Source organism: Stegostoma tigrinum, chromosome 18, assembly GCF_030684315.1.
Source record: "Stegostoma tigrinum isolate sSteTig4 chromosome 18, sSteTig4.hap1, whole genome shotgun sequence".
NCBI lineage: Eukaryota > Metazoa > Chordata > Chondrichthyes > Orectolobiformes > Stegostomatidae > Stegostoma > Stegostoma tigrinum.
This window is the reverse complement of record NC_081371.1, coordinates 42113987-42136310: the sequence shown is the minus strand read 5'-3', so window position 1 is coordinate 42136310 and position 22324 is coordinate 42113987. Positions and strand designations below refer to the sequence as shown.

Sequence of the window (22324 nt, the reverse complement as noted above, 5' to 3'; positions counted from 1 at the left end):
TTGCAATGCAAAATCTCCAAGCTTGGAAGCTTCACAGAATAAAACCATTTCTGTTTGAATCACTAGGTCCTCTGAGCTAAAAAGCTGATTCTCCTGCTCAGAGGAAACTGTTGTCCTTCTGAACTGAACTTCAGATTCCTCTGAACAGCAAGTCAAAAGTTAAACTAATGGCCTCTGATCTTAGCAATATCAACAGGTTTCTTGCCAGGCTGGATTACATTCTTGGAAATATTTGGGGTTTTCCTTTTCCTTTATTCATTAATGGGATGAGGGCATTGCTGGCTAGAGAACATTTATTGCCCATCCCTAATTGCCCAGAGGGCAGCGGAGAGTCAACCACATTGCTGTGGGTCTGGAGTCACACATAGGCCAGTCCAGATAAGGATGACAGTTTCCTTCCCTGAAGGACATTAGTGAATCAGATTTTTTTTCCTGACAATTGACAATGGATTCAGGGCCATCATCAGATTCTTAAAATTAAATTCAAATTCCACCATCTGCCATGGCAAGATTTGAACCTGGGTCCCCAGAATGTTATCTGCGTCTCTGGATTAACAGTTCAGGAATAATATCACTAGGCCATCACCTCCCCCTATTTAGGCAACTGTTCCAAACGATGTTTTGACCGACGAGACCGTCTTTATTTTACAGTTCCGAACAACAGTAATACATGATTCACCTTTAATGACTGCCACTAGTGTCCAATTGTAGCCCCAATTTTGAAAGGACAATTCAAAGAAATCTGTGGATAACAGTGAATTCAAGGGTGATAATGATGAAGAATTCAGCCATGCTGATAACATTGACTGTTAAGTGTTGTTGGCATTCTATCATTGCGGACAGGCATCTACTGGATGATGTGCAGCCCTAACCTTAAGGGACATTTGGACATTTAGGCATTTATGTAGCGACGGCTCAAGGGTGACTTGCTGCAGGTTGTGTGCTGAGATCCTCAAAGCTGCTTAGATAAATCGACTATATTTTAAGATCCCTCTTCTGACGAAGCTATCTTCTGTGATGCTGTCAATGGCTACGTTTGTCTGTCCCTCAGCGTATCTTGCATTGTCACCAACATCCTTGGTAGCATCTCCATTGGTGTCAATGGCATCATCTTCATCCTGTCAACCTCCTCCTCTGATATTCGCCTTTCACTGGCCTCTGTCTCCTCAATGTCAATGGTCCTCCACACAGTGCTGTATTATGAAGCAGGAAAATGACCACTATCCTCAACAGTCTTCTGGGCGAGCACTGGGCCACTTCTTCCAAATTGTCAAGGCATCTATACCACATCTTCAATGGGTTAATAGCCTGCTCAATGAAGGTCTTCATCTGCCAATCACAGCAATATTGGGACTGGTTTTCCAGTGGTCTCCAGGGAGTAAGAACCACTTCCTTAATGAGTAGCCCTTTGGAGTCAAAGAGTCATACAGAATAAAAACATGCACTTCAGCCCACCATTTCCATGCTGATCAACAAAAACCAAACCACATGAATCCCACCTGAATGTGGCCCACGACTATCATGCCCTGGCATTTTAAGGGCTCATCCTGATGCTTCTTAAATGTTGCTAGAGTACTTGCCTCCACTACCCTCTCAGGCAAAATGCGCCATACATCTACCACTTTCTATGTGAAAGAAAATTTTCTCAGGTCTGCTCTAAACTTCTTGCTCCTCATCTTAAACGTTTGCCCTCTGATCTTAGACATGTCTGCCATAGGGAAGAGATTCTCGCAATGTATGCCACTCATAATTTTGTATACCACTCTCAGGTCACCTCTCAGCCTCCTCTGCTTCAAGGAAAACGAACTCTGTCTAACCAGTCTCTCCTCATAATAGACTTTTCATCCCAGGCAACATTTTGGTGAATTTCCGCTGCATCCTCTTCATGACAATCACATCCTTCTGATAGTGAGGTGATCAGGACAGCACACAGTATTCCGTCCATGGCCTCACTAATATTTTATAATGTTGTAACAAGCCTCCTTTGCTTTTATATTCTACGCCACAGCTAATGAAGGAAAGCACCCCATGTGTCTTCTTCGCCACACTGTTTACCTATGTTAACATTTTCAGAGATCTATGGACATATACACCAAGGTCCCTTCATTTGTCAGTACTTCTTAGGAACCTCCCATTCATTGCAAATATCTGAGCTTTATTAGACTGCCAATAATGCATCACCTCACATTTATTGGTATTAAATTTCATCTGCCATTGCTGTACCCATTTTACCAGTTGATCAATATCAGTCTGCGGCCTGAGACCATCCTCAATATCAACAATATCCCCAATTTCATGTGTTATGGACCAGACCAGTTACCCTCAACACATTTTAAGAAGGGAGCCTAGGTCCTAATTGTTTGTTACTTTAAAGACAGATGTGAAGTGCCATGTTCCAGATGTGATGTGATTTGTCAAACAACTCAATGTTAAGCAAAACACAATTTATGTAAACACTGTAGTAAAAATACAAACAAAAGAAAGAGAAATCTAGAATAACTTAACGATTGGAAAACTTCTGCATAATAGGTACAGCACCTATATAGTAAAATCCCATAAATATACCCCTTGACAAAAGAGTACATTCAGATACAGATTCTCACATGCAGTTCTCCAATCTACGAGGAAAACATTTTTGGACAAAATTCGGAAAATGTAGCAACTAGGAGGCATTCACTGAAGCTTCCAACTCCTTAAAAATAAGCTGGAAAGCCTGGTCTGTGGGAGCTGGCCACACCCAGGCTGCTTCTAATGTTCCACCTCAAAAAAAACACCCCAACACCTCAGCAATAGTTTACTTTCTTAGAGACAGATGGGTACCTCTGCCTTAAAACCTCTCTTCAAAAAAAAAGCAAAATAACCGCTTAAAATGACAGCATTGTCACACAAGTCATCCGCAAATTTATTAATTATATCTTCTACACTCATATACAAGTCATTAATGCATATAACAAACAGCAAGGATCCCAGCACCAATCTCTGTGATACACCATTGGTCACAATGCAAAAACAACATTCCACCATCACCCCAAAACGTCAGCTTTTGTGCTCCTGAGATGCTGCTTGGCCTGCTGTGTTCATCCAGCCTCACATTTTATTATCTTGGAATCTCCAGCATCTGCAGTCCCCATTATCTCTGATACTATTTTAACCTCACTGCGAAGCCTCTTCCAGGGATGCCTAACCTGAAGAAGTTACCCTCCTCCCTCCGGACCAACCTCAGGGAATCTCTCTCCCATTGCAACTCTCTTGTAATCTCTTCGGCCTTGAAACTGCTCGACCATGTCCTGAAGCAAACCAGGTACCACAGCCACATCACCTTTCTCAGCACCTGCCTACGGAACCAGATCATCCCCAAGGGACTACAGTCCACATTTCAGCCTTCCCAATTTGGCTCCAACCGTGACCACCTCTACACCCAGAACATTCAGACCCTTCAGAAGCGGTTCTCCCTGCGAGTCCTGAAACAGACACTTGCAGCTATGCGCCGGCACCTCCAGGCACTGCAATCCAGCCTGCCCCAGCTCAGAGCCTCCCTCTCCCAGACCTGCAAAGGACCCCTGCTGTTTTTTATCCTCCGCAGGATCCACAGACTGAACACCCAGTTCCACTCAGCTTTACTGGACACCAAAAATCGTAAGTACAACAAACTCACGGGCCCCTGCCACCCACAAGAGGATTCCTGCGCCTCCCCAATCCCGACTCTGTCCCTGCCCCTCCCCCACCATGCACCCGCCGCCATTGACCATGAGGACACGGCCGGAGACCCCACCGATGACGTCACATCCGCCCCCGCCGGCCACAGAACTTGCGGAACCACTGCTGCAGTCACCACCTCCACGTCCAGGTACTACAGCCCACACACCACCCTCACCTCAGCTGCTGCCGCCCACCCCGATCCTCCCACCGCCGACGGAACCCCGCCCACGGCCGACGCCGACGGAACCCCGCCCACGGCCGACGGAACCCCGCCCACGGCCGACGGCCTCATCGCTCCGCCCACAACCTCCACAGCCTGCAACCCCAGAGAAGACAGCCACACTGAGCCCTGCCGCATCTTCACCATCCCCCCAGACCTCCCACTGACTGAGGACGAACGGTCAGTCCTGAGCAAGGGGCTCACCTTTGTTCCCCTACAACCACACATCAACGAATACCAGTCACGGACGGACATAGAGCAGTTTTTCCGCCGTCTTCGCCTGCATGCCTACTTCTTCAACCGGGAACCCAACCCTCCTTCCACTGACCCCTTCACCCGCTTCCAACACAAGTCCTCCTCCTGGACACCACCCCCAGGCCTCCTACCCTCCCTCGACCTCTTCATCTCCAACTGCCGTCGAGACATCAACCGCCTCAACCTCTCCACCCCTCTCACCCACTCCAACCTCTCCCCCGCAGAACGGGCAGCCCTCCGCTCCCTCCGCTCCAACCCCAACCTCACCATCAAACCCGCAGACAAGGGTGGCGCAGTGGTAGTATGGCGCACTGACCTCTACATCGCCGAGGCCAGACGCCAACTCTCCGACACCACCTCCTACCGCCTCCTCGATCATGACCCCACACCTGAGCACCAAACCATCATCTCCAACACCATTCAAGACCTCATCACCTCAGGGGACCTCCCACCCACAGCCTCCAACCTCATTGTTCCCCAACCCCGCACGGCCCGTTTCTATCTCCTTCCCAAAATCCACAAACCTGCCTGCCCTGGTCGACCCATCGTCTCAGCCTGCTCCTGCCCCACCGAACTCATCTCCACCTATCTGGACTCCATTTTCTCCCCTTTGGTCCAGGAACTCCCCACCTACATCCGTGACACCACCCACGCCCTCCACCTACTCCAGGACTTCCAATTCCCTGGCCCCCAACACCTCATATTCACCATGGATGTCCAGTCCCTGTACACCTGCATTCCGCATGGAGATGGCCTCAAGGCCCTCCGCTTCTTCCTGTCCCGCAGGCCCGACCAGTCCCCCTCTACCGACACTCTCATCCGCCTAGCTGAACTCGTCCTCACACTCAACAACTTCTCTTTTGACTCCTCCCACTTCCTACAGACTAACGGGGTGGCCATGGGCACCCGCATGGGCCCCAGCTATGCCTGCCTCTTTGTAGGTTACGTGGAACAGTCCCTCTTCCGCACCTACACAGGCCCCAAACCCCACCTCTTCCTCCGGTACATTGATGACTGTATCGGCGCCGCCTCTTGCTCCCCAGAGGAGCTCGAACAGTTCATCCACTTCACCAACACCTTCCACCCCAACCTTCAGTTCACCTGGGCCATCTCCAGCACATCCCTCACCTTCCTGGACCTCTCTGTCTCCATCTCAGGCAACCAGCTTGTAACTGATGTCCACTTCAAGCCCACCGACTCCCACAGCTACCTAGAATACACCTCCTCTCACCCACCCTCCTGCAAAAATTCCATCCCCTATTCCCAATTCCTCCGCCTCCGCCGCATCTGCTCCCACGACAAGACATTCCACTCCCGCACATCCCAGATGTCCAAGTTCTTTAAGGACCGCAACTTTCCCCCCACGGTGATCGAGAACGCCCTTGACCGCGTCTCCCGCATTTCCCGCGACACATCCCTCACACCCCGCCCCCGCCACAACCGCCCCAAGAGGATCCCCCTCGTTCTCACACACCACCCTACCAACCTCCGGATACAACGCATTATCCTCCGACACTTCCGCCATTTACAATCCGACCCCACCACCCAAGACATTTTTCCATCCCCTCCCCTGTCTGCTTTCCGGAGAGACCACTCTCTCCGCGACTCCCTTGTTCGCTCCACACTGCCCTCCAACCCCACCACACCCGGCACCTTCCCCTGCAACCGCAGGAAATGCTACACTTGTCCCCACACCTCCTCCCTCACCCCCATCCCAGGCCCCAAGATGACATTCCACATTAAGCAGAGGTTCACCTGCACATCTACCAATGTGGTATACTGCATCCACTGTACCCGGTGCGGCTTCCTCTACATTGGGGAAACCAAGCGGAGGCTTGGGGACCGCTTTGCAGAACACCTCCGCTCAGTTCGCAAAAAACAACTTGCACCTACCAGTCGCAAACCATTTCCACTCCCCCTCCCATTTTCTTGATGACATGTCCATCATGGGCCTCCTGCACTGCCACAATGATGCCACCCGAAGGTTGCAGGAACAGCAACTCATATTCCGCCTGGGAACACTGCAGCCATATGGTATCAATGTGGACTTCACCAGTTTCAAAATCTCCCCTTCCCCTACTGCATCCCTCAACCAGCCCAGTTCGTCCCCTCCCCCCACTGCACCACACAACCAGCCCAGCTCTTCCCCCCCACCCACTGCATCCCAAAACCAGTCCAACCTGTCTCTGCCTCCCTAACCGGTTCTTCCTCTCACCCATCCCTTCCTCCCACCCCAAGCCGCACCCCCCGCTACCTACTAACCTCATCCCACCTCCTTGACCTGTCCGTCTTCCCTGGACTGACCTATCCCCTCCCTACCTCCCCACCTACACTCTCTCCACCTATCTTCTTTACTCTCCATCTTCGGTCCGCCTCCCCCTCTCTCCCTATTTATTCCAGTTCCCTCCCGCCATCCCCCTCTCTGATGAAGGGTCTAGGCCCGAAACGTCAGCTTTTGTGCTCCTGAGATGCTGCTTGGCCTGCTGTGTTCATCCAGCCTCACATTTTATTATCTTGGAATCTCCAGCATCTGCAGTCCCCATTATCTCTCATTCCACCATCGCCTTTTATTTGTGAGATAATTTGGATCCAGCTTTCCAACTTGCCTTAGACCCCAACAGACAGGTGCCCACCTTATTTGTTATTCTCAATTCCATTGTCAGCTGCTCATAGTATTTCTATTTTCACCACAAGAGATTGAAAATAGCATTAATTTACTTCAAACTTGACTCAACAAGTCAAGGAAAAGGTACGATTGTCATAGTTTTACTGCACCACATGGCTGCTCTCTCACTAGAGAGACACAACTGCTGGTGCTTTAACCTGAGGTCACCACACCTCAGTCAAGGGAAGATGTCAAGAAGGACAGTTCGTCATGGTAACCTCGACCAGTGTGGGAACTGAACACACACTGTTGACATCACTGTTTATCGCCAACCAGCCATCCAGCCAACTGAGCTAACTGAATGCATTTAACCAGTTGCTATCCAGCTTGTTATGGGGATTCAACCACTGACTACCAATAACCCCTGTCCATGTCGTCAAGTCCCAACTTCTGCTGAAAACAAAAATGCTGGAGATCATAGCAGGTCAGACAGTATCCATGGAGAGAAAGCAAGCTAACATTTCTAATCTAGATGGTTCTTCATCAGAGCTGAAGTAAAGTGTGAAAAGAGCAGCATTTACGCAATATGGAGATAGGGGTTGGGGGAGTGGTTGAAGTGCTGGGGGAGAAACAATTTTAATAGTTCAGATTAAGTGATCGGATATGAGAATGGCTCAACAATGCTGTGTCTAACTGCCATGCTGGATAAAACAGACAGTCCCACTGTGGTTGGGGAGGAGGAGAGAAAGTGTGACAGAGAATTTAACAAGCAAAGCTAAAAGTAAGGCAAAGAATGGCTTCACAATTTGAAGACGTTGAATTCAATATCGAGCCTCCAAGGTTGTAAAGCGCCTAGTTTGGAGATGAGATGCACTCCAACCCAGTTCCCGCATTGCATAAATGGTGCCTCCTCTACACTTCACTTCAGCTCTGATGAAGAGTCATCTAGACTCGAAACATTAGCTTTCTTTCTCTCCATGGCTGCTGCCTGACCCGCTGTTCAGATTCCTGTATCAGTAATTTACTATTGTTTTATAGGTCAGCAGCATTCAAGCATGACCATCAAATACTCCTGGTCCCACCATTCATTTTAAGTGCATTTCAGAACTAAAAAATGGGTTAGGGTTGCAGTTCATTCGCTAGGTACAAAGTTCTCTGAAACATTTCTAACAGCTTGCCCAAGTGGCTGTTCCAGGCCAGGAAGTATAACTGCTTAAGCCCTTACTTTATAAGAGATAATCATGAACACAGATTGCAAATTACAACTATACTAAAACCTAAAAAAACTTTTGAAACTCCTGCTTACTGTCTCTGCTTTCTCCCTTCACTTTCCACCTCTGCATTGTATGTCTGTTTTATGTTTATGTTTTAAGATTACTTGATATACAGTTAATACAATGGATTTTATCTTATGCTCTTTAAAATGTACATATGAGGAATGTTTGAGGACTCTAGGTTTATACTGGATGGAATTTAAAAGGATGAGGGGGGAATCTAATTGAAACTTACAGAATACTGAACGGCCTAAACAAAGTGGATGCGAGGAAGATGTTTCCATTAGCAGGAGAGACTAGGACCCGAGGCCACAGCTTCAGAGCAAATGGAAGACCCTTTAGAACAGTGATGTGGAAAAATGTCTTCAGCTAGACAGTGGTGAATCTATGGAATTTATTGTCACAGAATGCTGTGGAACTCAGGTCATTGAGTATATCTAAGACAGAAATAGCTAGGTTCCTGACTGTCAAGGGGATCAAAGATTATCGGAAGAAAGCAGGAGAATGGGGTTGAGAAACTTCTTAGCTATGAATGAATGGCAGAGCTGATTCAATGGGCTGAACAGCCTTATTTCTGCTCCTATGTCTTATGGTCTTATGATCTATCTCATACTCTTTATTCAGTGGCTACCAGATTCCACCATTTGGAGCCATGTCCTCTTAATCACTGGAAGGTGGCTGCAAAAAACATTTTTCTTAGTCAGTTCTTTCTGCAAACTCTTGGGAGTGACAGGGTTATAATAAAGGCAATTTGGGATGAACACTTCCAGCACTGTATGGAAGTACCTGCTATTAGCTCTCTTATCTGCAGCACTGGAATGTTACAACGAAACAAGAAAAAATTCAAAGTACTAAATTTACTGCAATGCAGTATTGTCATCTCATTAAATTTAGTCAAACACCTACCTGCCTTTCCTGTGCCAGTTTCTCTAGTTTTTCTTCAAACTGTTGCTGTCTACTCTTGGCTCTTTCCTCTTCCTCCACTGCCAGCTCCTTCTCTCGTTTCTTCCATTCCATGAGCTCTGCCAGCTTTGTTTTCTGTAATATTTCTTGTTCTATTTCCCATTGCTGCAGCGACAGCTGACAACGTTCCTCTACCTCTTTGCACTCACGAGCTATGGTCTCTTCATTATCTTAATCAAAATAAATGAGTACTTATTAGAATGTGGGTTTGTTTTCCTGCTCAATTTCACCACCTCCATTCCAGGGTAACAATAGAAGTTGAATTTGCAGCAGATGTATTACAGGCAGTGGTCTCAATGGTATGATAATCTGGTAGTTAAAAATTTGTATTTCCACAATATAAATGGATAGATTCTGTTGATGAAGGCACTTAGTAAATCTGATCTTATGTTCTTAGCCAGGTAATATTTATTTTTACAATGTAAGATTTTATTTTTATTTTAATGGTACTAGAAAATCACACCATGTTTGCCTATTGTGCAAAAAGATGGGTCATCATTTTAAGTTTAAGTTTTCATCCGGTCTAGAAATTGATTGATAAATGAGCTATTTTAATTGAACTTATTGTACATATAGAAGGGGAGGGTGAAAAACAAAATAAAAAATATCAATAACATTCAAGAAGCTTGGCATCATCATGGTCAAAGCAACTTACTTGGAGCAGCACCCCATCTGTCACCTTCAACATTCACTCCCTCCACCAACAAAGAATGATGGCAGTTGCACGTATTATATGAAAGATGTACTGCACCAACTCACCTTTGACAGCAGCATTTAAACACCCCACTGTATGAAGGACAAGTGCAGCAGACACATGCGAACAGCACAAAGTATAAATACTGGAACTCCCACTCTAAAAGCACCAGGCTGTTACGATTCAAGAAGACAGCCTACCCCATCTTCTCAAGGGCAGCAAGCGATGATCATCAAATGCTGGCTTTGCCAACAATATCTATATTGTGTAAATGAGTATTTATTTTGAAAATCCCTGGCACACAGAAATAAATGCAGCATATGAACAGTATTTTTTTTGAAAGGCTGTAAAATGGTGAAAACGGGTGGGCAATAAAAGATCCCCATAGTGGAGCACGTGTCGAGCATACCTGTACGAGTGCTATCCAACAACTGTGACAATTTTAAGCTTTCTTGCCCTTATCATTTGTCTTTTGTAATCACATACAACCACAGCTCATAGTATTATATATTATACAGTACATTGGAGTTCCAGAAAACCTGTCTGATTTCTCACAATGAGATAATGCATTAATTTAAAACACAAGAAGTTAATGTTAGAAATTAATTGAAAGGGCCAGCGAACATTGGTGAATGGGTTGGAGTGGAGATGGATGGCTGAGTACTGTTTGGGGGTGGGTTTGTAAAGCTGGTTGCAGCCTGGTGTATAGTGGTTATGCTATGGACTACCAGTCTAGAGGCTTAGGTGAATGATTCAATGATTCCTCAATTCGGGTAGTCAAGAAAGACAGATGGTCAGACCCACTGGAAGAAAAGTGTGTAGTCAATGAAGAAGCTTGGAACAAGATAGGCACAGCTCCTTCCCACAAACAAGTGGTAGACGAAGGGCAGGCAGAGTCATGTTTCCAGCAGGCAGTTTCACAACAAAGCAGCAGGAAGGAGGAGAAGATATTACCCTGACCAAAGGGTGTACCATCTCCAAGAGGCAATCCTGGCAAAAGCTCCAAATTTCAAGAAGAATAATGTTACACATGACAGAGCAAGGTCTTGTGCCTGTCGCACTGAAGGCTTCTGTGGCCTCAGTTTCCAGGAGTCTGTCACATGCTTCTTCACCATCTCTCAATCAACAGTACACCAATGATCCAAACTTTTGTCCTTTCAGAGTTGAATATTTTGGAATTCTGACTGCAGGGATTACAACTGTAAAAATACAGAATGTCTTAACAGACTTGGGATAATTGAATCTACTTACAGTGCTTCAAAGTATTTAGTATTTCTACAAGCTACTAGTTGCGTATTAATAGAACACAATTTAGCTATGACTTGCCGTCAAAGGTAATGATTCTGAAGGGGTTAATGCTCACATTGCATTTGCTGACCCAGTGAGGGAGGTATTTGTGGGGAGGGTGGGATGCGGGGGTTGGTGATGCGGGGTCGGGCATGGGGTTGCTGAGGTTTTCTGTTTAAACAACAGGGTTTTCCAACTGAAACCTCTGACCTTTCTGAAAAAGTTTTTTGGACAGGATTCTGACCTGCAAAGATCAGGCAAACAAGCTACTTCTTCTACAAAAAAGAATCCACGATTTAAAGAGACCTCATGGCTTTTGCAAGTTGGTCAGAGTTCCATGGCAGTCATTGGTGCATTGCCCATCATAATCTCAAACCTTTGCTGCCTGACCCACTGGGTGTTGCAACTAATAGTTTGGGAAGCCCTGACTTAAGTATTACATTAAAAGTATTACTTTAAAATTTACCTGACATTGTCTCATTCTCCACACACTGATTGGCTGTCTCTACCTGAATACTGGGACTCGTATTCTGTTGAGGTTCTACATGAGGCTGTATCCTTTGCTTTTCTTCTTCTTCAATTTGGGCCAGTATCTAAAGAAACCAATAAAAAGTTGTATTTATGATGTCCACTGATTTTGCTACAATAAATTAAAGTGTAATACCAACATTTTGAAGTTTAAACCACTTAGCAGATTTCAAAGATATTATTACATTCTTCTTGCAGCATAATCTTACACACCCAAAAGAACAGACTTTGAGATCATTTCATTTGCATATTGTCCTTCATCATCCACTCATTTTAAATGCACAAACTGCTGTCAAAATAGTGCAATACAGCAGGAACATCTTGCACGCCAAGTTAATCTCCATCATACTTTCTCCAGAACGAACCATTTCCTTAAACCCATCTTCTCTGCCTTTGTTCCAACTTCACTGACAACGACAAGTGAAAAGAGCTCTTGGATTTCTTCACCAAGATTGGGTCCAACAAATAGGCTGCTTCTACTGCTCCCTTGTCTGTTGCATGTACTTTTCTGTCATTGCAGCATCTCACACCTAACTTATTGATATATGTCTTCATTTGCCAATATTACCAAGCCCTGGCCTTACAGTTTGATTATGCCAGTTATTCACAATGCTGCTTTCACCTTTCAAAGCCAGTATGGTTGTGAGCATCAAAGAAACCCCCCAAAAGCAACTCATATGCTCCAATACACTATCTTCCCCCTTTATCTTCCCCTTAGGTAACACGGTGGCTCAGTGGTTAGCACTGCTGCCTTATAGCACCAGGAACCCAGGTTCAATTTCAGCCCTGAGTGACTGTGTGAAGTTTACATGTTCTCCCTGTGTCTGTGTGGGTTTCCGCCAGGTGTTCTAATTTCATACCACAATTCAAAGATGTACGGGTTAAGTAGATTTGCCATGCTAAAATGTTCCATATTGGCTAGGGATGTATCAGCTGGGTGTGTTAGCCATTGTAAATGTGGGGTTACGAGAATAGGGTAGGGTGCTGGGTGTTGAGGGTCAGTGCAGACTCGATAGGCTGAAAGGCCTCTTTCTGCATTGTAGGGATTCTATGATTTACGTGTTGAGCGTCCTCATTTATACTTATCATTCCCTCTGTATTACATCATGATACCCCAATCACAACAATTCACTTCGCCAGCTTCCCTATTACTAATTAACTTGCGTGACTTTTATTGAGCAGACCCCAAACCTTACCTCTTCAAAGAGGTTGCCTGTTATCTGAGGAAATCCACAAACAGACTTATTCTGGCCACTTCTGTTTTGTATACGTCAGGTGCCACACTACAAATTTGCCAATATTCACTTTGACTGGAAACGGTTGATCATTTAATTGGGTAGCCAGATTTATATGTGTACCTTGACACCCTAAACCTACTCCCACAAAAATGTCATGTTCAGGATCAGGTCATGGAACTCTGGGTCTCATCCGTCACTTCCACTGCACAGAGAGCAATTGCTTCAAGGCAAAAATTCAGATAGTTGAGAGTATATCTAGTTCTTTTCATGCTTTGATCAGCGTAAATGTTTAGCCTTCTTGTAACAGTGATCAAATAAAACAGAGATTACCCAATCATAGAGTCATACAGCATGGAAACAGATCCTTTGGTCCAACTCATCCATGCCGACCATGTTTCCGAACTAAACTGGTCCCACTTGCTTGCATTTAGCCTATATTCCTCCAAATCTTTCCTGTTCATGTGCCTATCCAAATGTCTTTTAAACAATTGTAACTGTACCTGCATCTACCACTTCCTCTGGTAGTTCACTCCATACACAAACCACTCTCTTGTGTAAAGAAAGCTGCTATTAATGTCCTTTAAAAAATTTTCTCCTCTCATCTTAAAGCCATGCCACCTATTTTGACCTCCCCCACCCAAGGGAAAAGAACTTCTATTCACCTTATCTATGCCCCTCATGATTTGATAAACCTCAATCTCCTAGGATCCAGTGATAAAAATTTCAGCCCATCCAGCCTTTTTTTATAACTCAAACCCTCCATTCCCAGAAACGCCCTGGTAAATTTTTTTCTGAAACCTGTCCAATTTAATAATGTCCATCCTATAGCAGGGCAACCAGAACTGCACACAATACTCAAGGAGAGACCTCACAAACGTCCTGCATAACTTCAACATGATGTCTCAATTCCTATACTCAAAGGACTGAGCAATGAAGGCTAACATGCTAAATGCCTTCTTAACCACCCCATCCAACTTGAAGCAAATTTCAAAGAATTATGTATCTGAACCACTAGGTCTCTCTGTTCTACCCACTACCATTAATTGTATAAGTCTTGTTTATTTCACCAAAATGCAATACCTCGCATTTATCCAAATTAAACTCCAGCTGCCACTCCTCAGCCCATTGACCTAAATGATTAAGATAATTTTGCATGCAGCACTATATGCTTTACACATTTACAGAGCAAACCCTGTATTATGAACAGAAAGTGGCATGGTGGCTCAATGGTTAGCACCACTGCCTCACAGTGCCAGGGACCTAGGTTTAATTCCAGCCTTGGGCAATTATCTGTATGGAGTTTGTACATTTGCCCAGCATTTGTGTAGGTTTCCTCTGGGTGCTCCAGTTTTGTCCCTCAGTCAAAAGATGTGCAGATTAGGTAGACTGGCCATGCTAAATTGTCCCTAGTGTACAGTATATGTAGGTTAGGTGGATTAGCCAGGGGAAAATGTAATGTTACGGGCGTAGATTAGAAAGGTGAGTCTGCAAGGTTTCCACTCTGGACAGTCGGTGTGGACTTGTTGGGCTGAATGGTCTGTTTCCACATCGTAGGGATTCAATGAAAAAACATTCCACTGTGGCAATCCAAGCATACAGTTATTCAAGACCATACGTAATTCCAGAAATTGGAAAATGTAAGGAATTATCAAGTTTGGCAGGGTTGTGAATTGAACAGGACCAGATTGATCACCCAGTAAAAGTTCCAGCTGAAATCAGGTGAAGCATACAGGCACCTGACCCTGCTACCACCTGGTTTAAATCCCTTCCAGAGATTGAAACATCCCCAGCATCTCAGTGCCAAATTACCTCAATTAATGACAAACTCCAGGTCAGATTCATCTTTCACAGTAGTAAATACAATAAATTTGAAAGTAATTTACTCGTCAAACTTAACAGAAGACCTTCATCTCCTCATCTGAGGTAACTTTACCCCACATTTCTCAGCACAGAAGAACAGCAGTAATCTTCAAGTATAAATAAAATCGAAAGATGTGATAATCATACTGTAGATGCCCTCGCAAACACAAAAGTAAGTTCATATTTGGAGATTTTTTAAAGTATGAAATTAAAAAATGGTATTACCTTCTCTTTCAGCTTCAAATGATCCTCCCCAAACTCAGCAGCTAATTCCATCAACATTTCTGTTTCAGAGTAACTGCGTTCAGGATAAACAACATCTGCAAAATCAAAATATCTCTAAGAACATTGTGTCTGATTGACATGTCAGGCCTTCCTGAAGAGATGACATGAGGTTCTCAGCAAGTCTCCAGATGACAATAGATTTGACGCATTGAAAGAGCCGAAGCAGTATGCTTTATTAACAATAATATGTTGTAGACAATTAATGCAAGTTAAATTCAAATGTCTCAATTGCAGTCTTGTAGCATTGATAGACAGGTAATTCACTCAAAGGTTAAAGGGTTATATTAAATATTAACTTTGATTTCATTAAACACGCCTATACATCACACAGTTTTTGCCAATTTTGACCAAATCTCAAATGCACAGTCATCACAGTCAATGGTAAGACTTGTATATACGTTGGCAGTCATCGTACATTGACGACTTTGCTGGCTCAGGCACGTGCACATCATGGAAAACTGATACGTATCGCAAAATAGCCAGAGCCAGATGACCATTAAAATCCCCAGAGTTCCATTTCAAGCATGACATGAAATGTTAAGCATCAATTGTTACACCTGAGGCAACAAAATAAAGTACATTTACTAACCATCATGAAGAATGATTGCAACGATTTAGCATGAGGCCGAAATATCAAAAAAACAAGAAATCACAGAAACTCCTGACAACCACTTCGTATATGGTACTAGAATTTTCCCCTCACAAACTGGTCTCTTCATTCATTAACTTAAGGACACAATATGAAGCTATCCCATCTACAATCATCAATGATTTGGTGTATATCCATTATCTTACTCAGGTAGTTAATGTAATTAAATGATGCTGTCGTGATCAGGCTTTAATACATGAAGCAATAAATAAAGAAAGGCTTCTGGAACTAAATGGCAGAATCAGTTAAATTTGGAATATTCATAAACTCATAATCCTTACATATGAAAATTTCCATTTGGAGTCTATGAAAAGACAGGAATCTGGCATTATCTTTGCAGCCTCATAGGAATTAAAGGATAACACAATATACTTAAAAGAAAAAGATGAAATGACAATGAGTAAAATTAATGATAAACAATAAACTTCAAATTAACTCCCGCCCAGTGTCAACCATATTTGATGAATAAAACACATTCTTGTAGGAGAAAAATTCTTACAAGCTACTCATTTATTCCTACAGTGTCTGCCAGAGTTTCTGGATTACACAAAATTCAGCTCCTTTATTAAACTACTGCTGAATGTTCCCAATTAATTAAAAGCGACTCTATTGTTTTATAAATGGAACCATAGAATTGCATCATGTTGTAAAATATTTCTTCTATTAAGAAAACAAAACCTGGGAGTGTGAAAAAAGCACAGACGTCTTTCCTTATATTTTTTAATTCAAATGTATTAATCGTTCCTCCAATCAATAAATGCAATTTCATGCATCTTCAAATGAAATTAAAAATATTTTTAACCCATGTTTTTACTTAGAAAGTCGCTACTTGTCAAACCCTAAAAGTAACAATTGCACTCTTATTGCAAATAAAGTTTTATTTTATATTTCTCAAGAACCTTTCCGATACAGTTGCATCCTTTTCAAACTGATAAAGCATGGGGTGGGTTTTGGCAGTTTTACATCAATTTACTTACACTCAGGTTGCTCCAGGTCCTGGAGAATCAACTTTTCAACATTTTCAGTTCTTTGTTTAATATGCTCCAGGTAGTCAAGGACAGATTTGGGTAATTCATCTGAGTCCTAAAACAAAAGTTCAGTTATCAAATTTACTTAAATTATATTAATCTAAAATATTTAAATAGTCAGCAGCATGGGCAGCACGGTGGCTCAGTGCTTAGCACTGCTACCTTACAGTGCCAGGGACCTGGGTTTGTTTCCAGCCTCGGACAACTGTCTGTGTGGAGTTTGCACATTCTCCCCGTATCTGCGTGGGTTTCCACTGGGTGCTCCAGTTTCCTCCCACAATCCAAAGATGTGCAGGGTGAGTGGATTTGCCATGCTAAATTGCCCATAGTGCCCAGGGATGTTTAGGTTAGGTGGGTTAGACATAGGAAATCAGGGATAGGAGAGTGGGTCTGGGTGGGATGCTCTTCGGTGGGGCGGTGAGGACTATAGGGATTCTTTGATTCATAAACCAACGCAACTTGACTCTCCAATTGTATTTTTTTTAAACTATGTTGATTTTTATCATCAAATAAAAGAGAAATAATAGCAGATGGGAATTATTAACTGGGTACTTCAGTTCTGTACAAATCAACAGCTATTAACTTTACTGATTTACCTGTTTAGAATGAAGTTAAACAGGCACATATTTTTGATCCCATTCCTTTTTTTTAAGTTGTTGAGTTTCCTCAAATTTTCCATTTCTGAACCTATTTCCAGTCCACTTTGTTGCAATTTGAATCAATTACAAAAAAATGCAGTACGGATGTGATCTCCTTTCAGTCAGCTTACAAGTGAAATTTAGCAATTTACTGAACCAAAAGGATGAAGCTGCTTCCTTGCTCTAAGAAGATGCCCAGCATTAAGTGGTATCCTTTTTGATGTTCACCTTTGATGAGAACAAGTTTCTTTTTTAAACTGCTTGATTGTGCTCAATTGACTGAATTCCTTTTGCAAACGACCACTATAGGAATGGCTCAACTACTTGCTCTCAAATTTTATTTAGTGGGGGTGAATTTAGCTTTGCACCACGTTTTAAACTGCAGTCTGTTGGTTTAGCAATATGTTAAACAGCTCCCATGATTTTAATTTCAATTGAGATTAATGGATTCAAAATTACTCCCAACTGTTTATGACCTTCTGAAATGTGATTTCAGTTATTCCCATATAATGTCTCATTAGAATTACATCAGTAAATCTGTCACAAATAAACAGAAGATAAAATTAACATTTCTTTAAACAAAGACATTGTAAGCAAGCATACTATGCAAAGAAAATACATATTTCAGACTGAAATTATTTCTGACTGAATTCACAGAATTCATTTCCATAAAATGCAAAACTATTCATTTATTCTGTGCACTCACGTTTTAATGCCTTCTTTGGCAAAGCACACTTAGATTTGCAAAAAACTGCAACCTCATCATTCTCGTTTTACAATAGATATACCAAATACATACTTTGCAAATAATGGAATATATTCTTATTACAGATAACATGACGCAAAAAGCAAAATATGGCACCATACATTACAAAGTGGGTTGAAATTTTAATGATTTAACATTTAAATATAACTTTGTCACAAATTTAAGCTCACATAATCTGATTCAACAAGAATCTCTTCTTCAGGTTGTCCCTCCAGTTCATCGATTTCTGATGGGGAAATGTTGATTTGTCTTAATTCAGCTTCAACTGCTTCTTCAATCAGTTTGTCTTCATCCATTATTTTCTATTTAAAGAAAATAGAGTATTTGAATGTTAGCTATTTGTTGGTAGTAAATGTGAACTGGCAGTTACAGCAAAAAAAAGTGATTACCTGGTACAAGACCATTGTTCACTAACAGTGTCACATAACACCATAGCAACGCAGAGAGTGAGGAAAAGGGATGGATATACAGAAGCAGATGGTGAAAAAGTAAAGATAGTAAGGAGATCTGACAATAATCTGATTGTAGTGCAGGATTGGGGTATGATGGCATGCTATGTACCAGGTATTGCACCACTGTTTTGTAACTTCAAAAAAGATCTCCATAAACAGTTCAGTATTTTTTGAATGTTATGTGACACTCATCTATACATGGGTACATCTCTCCTAAATATTTTATCCAATGTGGTAACAGTGACAATACCACAATAACCTCCTCTGGAAGTTATGGGCAGGTGACAGTGGGCCTTTTTCATGAACTCTTCCTGGTGTTACGCATAGCAGCCAGAATGATATTAGGTAGATAACATTAGATCCAAACTAGCAACAATTAACATAATTCTCTAATTCTACATCTCTCTCTCCTTAGTTCTGGTTTCTTTCTGCTTTTATGTCTTGGTGACTATCCCTCTCTGGTGTTTTCTTCCTCTTAGGTGTCATGTTTTAGCTTACATTTTACATCAAAAACACAGCTTATTCTGATTGGACATGTCTTAAATGTAACAAAATATTCCAGGGCACTTCGCAAGAACTTTAAAACAAAACAGAATAAGATGTTGAGATACAGAAGATATTTGGGCAGAAGGCGAGAAGCTTTGTCAAGGAGGTATGTTTTGCGGAATATTGTAAAAGAAGGAAAATAAATGAAGGGATTTAGGAATGAAAGTCAAAAGCTTATGAGGCAGCTGAAGGCATGGCCAATCAAAATGGAGCAATTAAAACTGGGATGCTGAAGAGGCTGGAATTAAAGGAACACAGATAACTCAGAGGGTTGTGGGAGTCTACATAGGTAGGGAGGGATCAAGGTGTAAAGGATGTGAAAACAAGGATAGATATTTGAAAACTGAGGCAGTATTTAACTAGGATCCAGGTAAATCAGCAAGCAGACAGGTGGATGTGAACGGCACATGGTACAAGGCAAGACAACAACCAGAGAAACTGGAATATAGGATGCTAACCAAGAAAGTCTAGAAGTAAAAAAGGAATGGATGAGAGTTTCAAGTGATGGAAGAGATAGGTGACGTTATGGACATGGAAATAGGTGGTCTTAGTGATCACACAGATATATAGATATGTGGTTGAAGGCTCACTTCATGCTCAAATATGGCAGCAAGTCTGAATTGCAGTGAGTCTGGTTCAATGTCAGACAGTTGCCAGCAAAAGAGATGGAATCAGTGCTGAGCGAGTGGAGCTTGTAAGACAGTTGAAGTAACAGCTTCAGTTTTGCCAGTATTTTATGGAGGAAATCTATGCTCATCCTGATATCAGATAAGCATACCTGTATACACAATTTCAAAACTGTAAGTGCATCAGGAATAATTTTAAAATTTGTTTATAGAACGCCACTGGTGATAGCTACACTAGTGTTTGTTGCCTATTTTATTTGCCTTTCAGAAGGTGGTATGAGTTGCCTCTTGAACTACTGCAGTCCATCTGGTTAATGTACACCCACAACACTGTTAGCAATGAATTTCCAAAATTTTGCTCCATCAACAGTGAATGATGGGTGATATGATTCCAAAATCAGCATGACATTTGTTCTGAAGAGGAGCGGTTAGATTTTGGGATTACTGAGAAGTTTCTTGTCAGTTGATTATTTATAAGAAATTTTCAGATAGTTGATCACATTTTTAGGACGCAGCAGTTTAGATATAATACATTAGTTAATTAGACAAAAATACAATTCATATCAATTGATGATGATTCATCAATATCAGAGGATGAATGTGCAATTGGCATGGAATGTATCAATTTTATTAAAGTTGTGAAGTACTCTCCCTAGACCTTGCCTCAATCTCTTCTCGTTCATCTTCCATCCAAAAACAGTTCCCTGTTGAGGACTAACATTTATAAAGACTGTCTGATAAGGACTGTTCTCTGAACCTGAGAACTTGTTGATAATATTCAATCGCTTTGGGCAAGCAGCCTATGCTGTGTAAATCACAAGTCTGAATCCTTTTTGCCAAAGAATAAAATGCAGTTACCTACAATGTCAGAATAATCACTGCCCCTTTCCCACCCTCATGTAGGGGTTAGCTTTCATTTTTCCTAAGATCAATTTTTTCCCCAAATACTGAATTTAAATTAGGAAACATACTGTGCTAGAGAAAGTTCTAATAGCTTTAATACATATTCTGAGCTATCGAATCAAGACATGCAAGAACCAGAGCTGCACCGTAGAATTAGATAGGTTAATTAAAAATTAGATTGTGACAAGTCAGTAGTGGTATTTCCTTCTCAAAGTTGAGGGAGGGTGATGGTGGAGGGTAAATGGTTTCTGTTGGAAATTGAAGTCACTTTAGAACTGAATTTTCTGAATTTTTCTCATTTTTTGTATAACATTAAGTATCTTTTAACAGCTGCAACAACAATAAATTTTCTAGTTAATAAAGGCAGAAGTATTATACAAGAAAGTTCACAAGAATCTCTATGATTACCAAAGTCATAATGTTCCAAAGAACTGAGGGCAAAAATTTCTCTAGCACTATATGTATCTAGTTTTCATGTAGCAGTCATCCTTATTCTTGTAGTTGGCAAGTGGTCAGGAGTCTGCTAAGTGCTTTGAGGGCAGTTTAGTAAAGTGCTATGGTGCCTTCTACAGGTGTCAGAAGGTGGAGCTGGAACTTGCTAACATAACTGCAATATTATTTCTATTTTCTTCACAGCAGCTTCTTGGTCTTCTGGCTGTTCCCTGCATTGTTTGATTCTGAATAGACCCCTTTTGTGAAACCTTCAAAATTCGTGATTTTTTCTTTTTTGAGCATACAATCTAATCCCTACCCTTAAAAAAAACAGTTAATTCGGAGGAACAACAAAGCTGAAAGAAGAACAGGAACTTTTGTGGTATATGTTTTTGATATTCTGTAAAGCTAGGCATGGAATGAAGCATTTTGAATCCAATTAAAGCTAACAAAATTTGTTCATGAGGAATTTATACAATAGTTGAAAGTTAACTGTGAAGTAAATGGATTATGGATCCTGAGTTTGAGCTGAGTTAATAGGGATATTAAATATTAGGGAGGTGGGAAGAGAAAAAAAAGCACAACAAATAGGTTGGTATAGGCGAGTTAGTCATACAGTAATACAGCCTTTCAGTTCAACTTGTCCATGCCGACCAGATTTCCCAAACTAGTCTATTTGTTTGCTTTTAGCCATGTCCGGCTAAACCTTTCCTATTCATGTACATGTCCAAATGTCTTTTAAATGTTGTCACTGCACTTGCCTCTACCACTTCCTCTGGCAGTTCATTCCACATTTGCACCACCCCATGTGTGAAGAGGTTGCTCCTCAGGTTCCTTTAAATCTTCTTCCACTCATCTTAAACCTATGCCCTCTAGATTTCTGATGAAGCTCTCTGATGAAGGGTCTAGACCCGAAACGTCAGCTTTTGTGCTACTGAGATGCTGCTGGGCCTGCTGTGTTCATCCAGCCTCACACTTTATTACCCTCTAGATTTGAACTCCCTTACGTGAGGGAAAAGATCTTTGCTGTTATCTATGCCTCTCATGATTCATTGAGCCTCCATAGTGGTCAACCCTCAACTTCCTACAGTCCAAGAAAAATTGTCCCAGCCTATCCAGTCTCTCATTATAACTCAAACCCTCTATTCCTGATAATATGTTTGTAAATCTTTTCTGCACTCTTTTCAATTTAATAACATCCTTCCTAAAGCAGGGCCACCAGAACTGTACACAGTACTCCAAATGTGGCCTCACCAATGCTTTACACAGCCACAACATGACATCCCAACTCCTACTTTCAAAGCTCTGATCAATGAAGGCAAGCATGCGAACTGCCTTCTTTACTATCCTGTCTATCTGAGATGTCACTTTCAAGG

General features: G+C 42.2%; 1 protein-coding gene across 2 annotated transcripts in view; it reads right to left on the bottom strand.

Moving 5' to 3' along the window:
- Positions 1 to 22324, bottom strand: part of lrriq1 (leucine-rich repeats and IQ motif containing 1) — a 220694-nt gene that overhangs the window by 195521 nt on the left and 2849 nt on the right. For both annotated transcript variants that reach the window (XM_059652467.1, XM_059652466.1), the window contains 5 exons: positions 18160 to 18291; positions 16535 to 16640; positions 14849 to 14943; positions 11464 to 11590; positions 8960 to 9186 (listed from right to left, as the gene is read on the bottom strand). In XM_059652467.1, the coding sequence (XP_059508450.1) occupies positions 8960 to 9186; positions 11464 to 11590; positions 14849 to 14943; positions 16535 to 16640; positions 18160 to 18285 (681 nt within the window). In that variant the 5' untranslated portion in view covers positions 18286 to 18291. The remainder of the gene's footprint in view (positions 1 to 8959; positions 9187 to 11463; positions 11591 to 14848; positions 14944 to 16534; positions 16641 to 18159; positions 18292 to 22324) is intronic.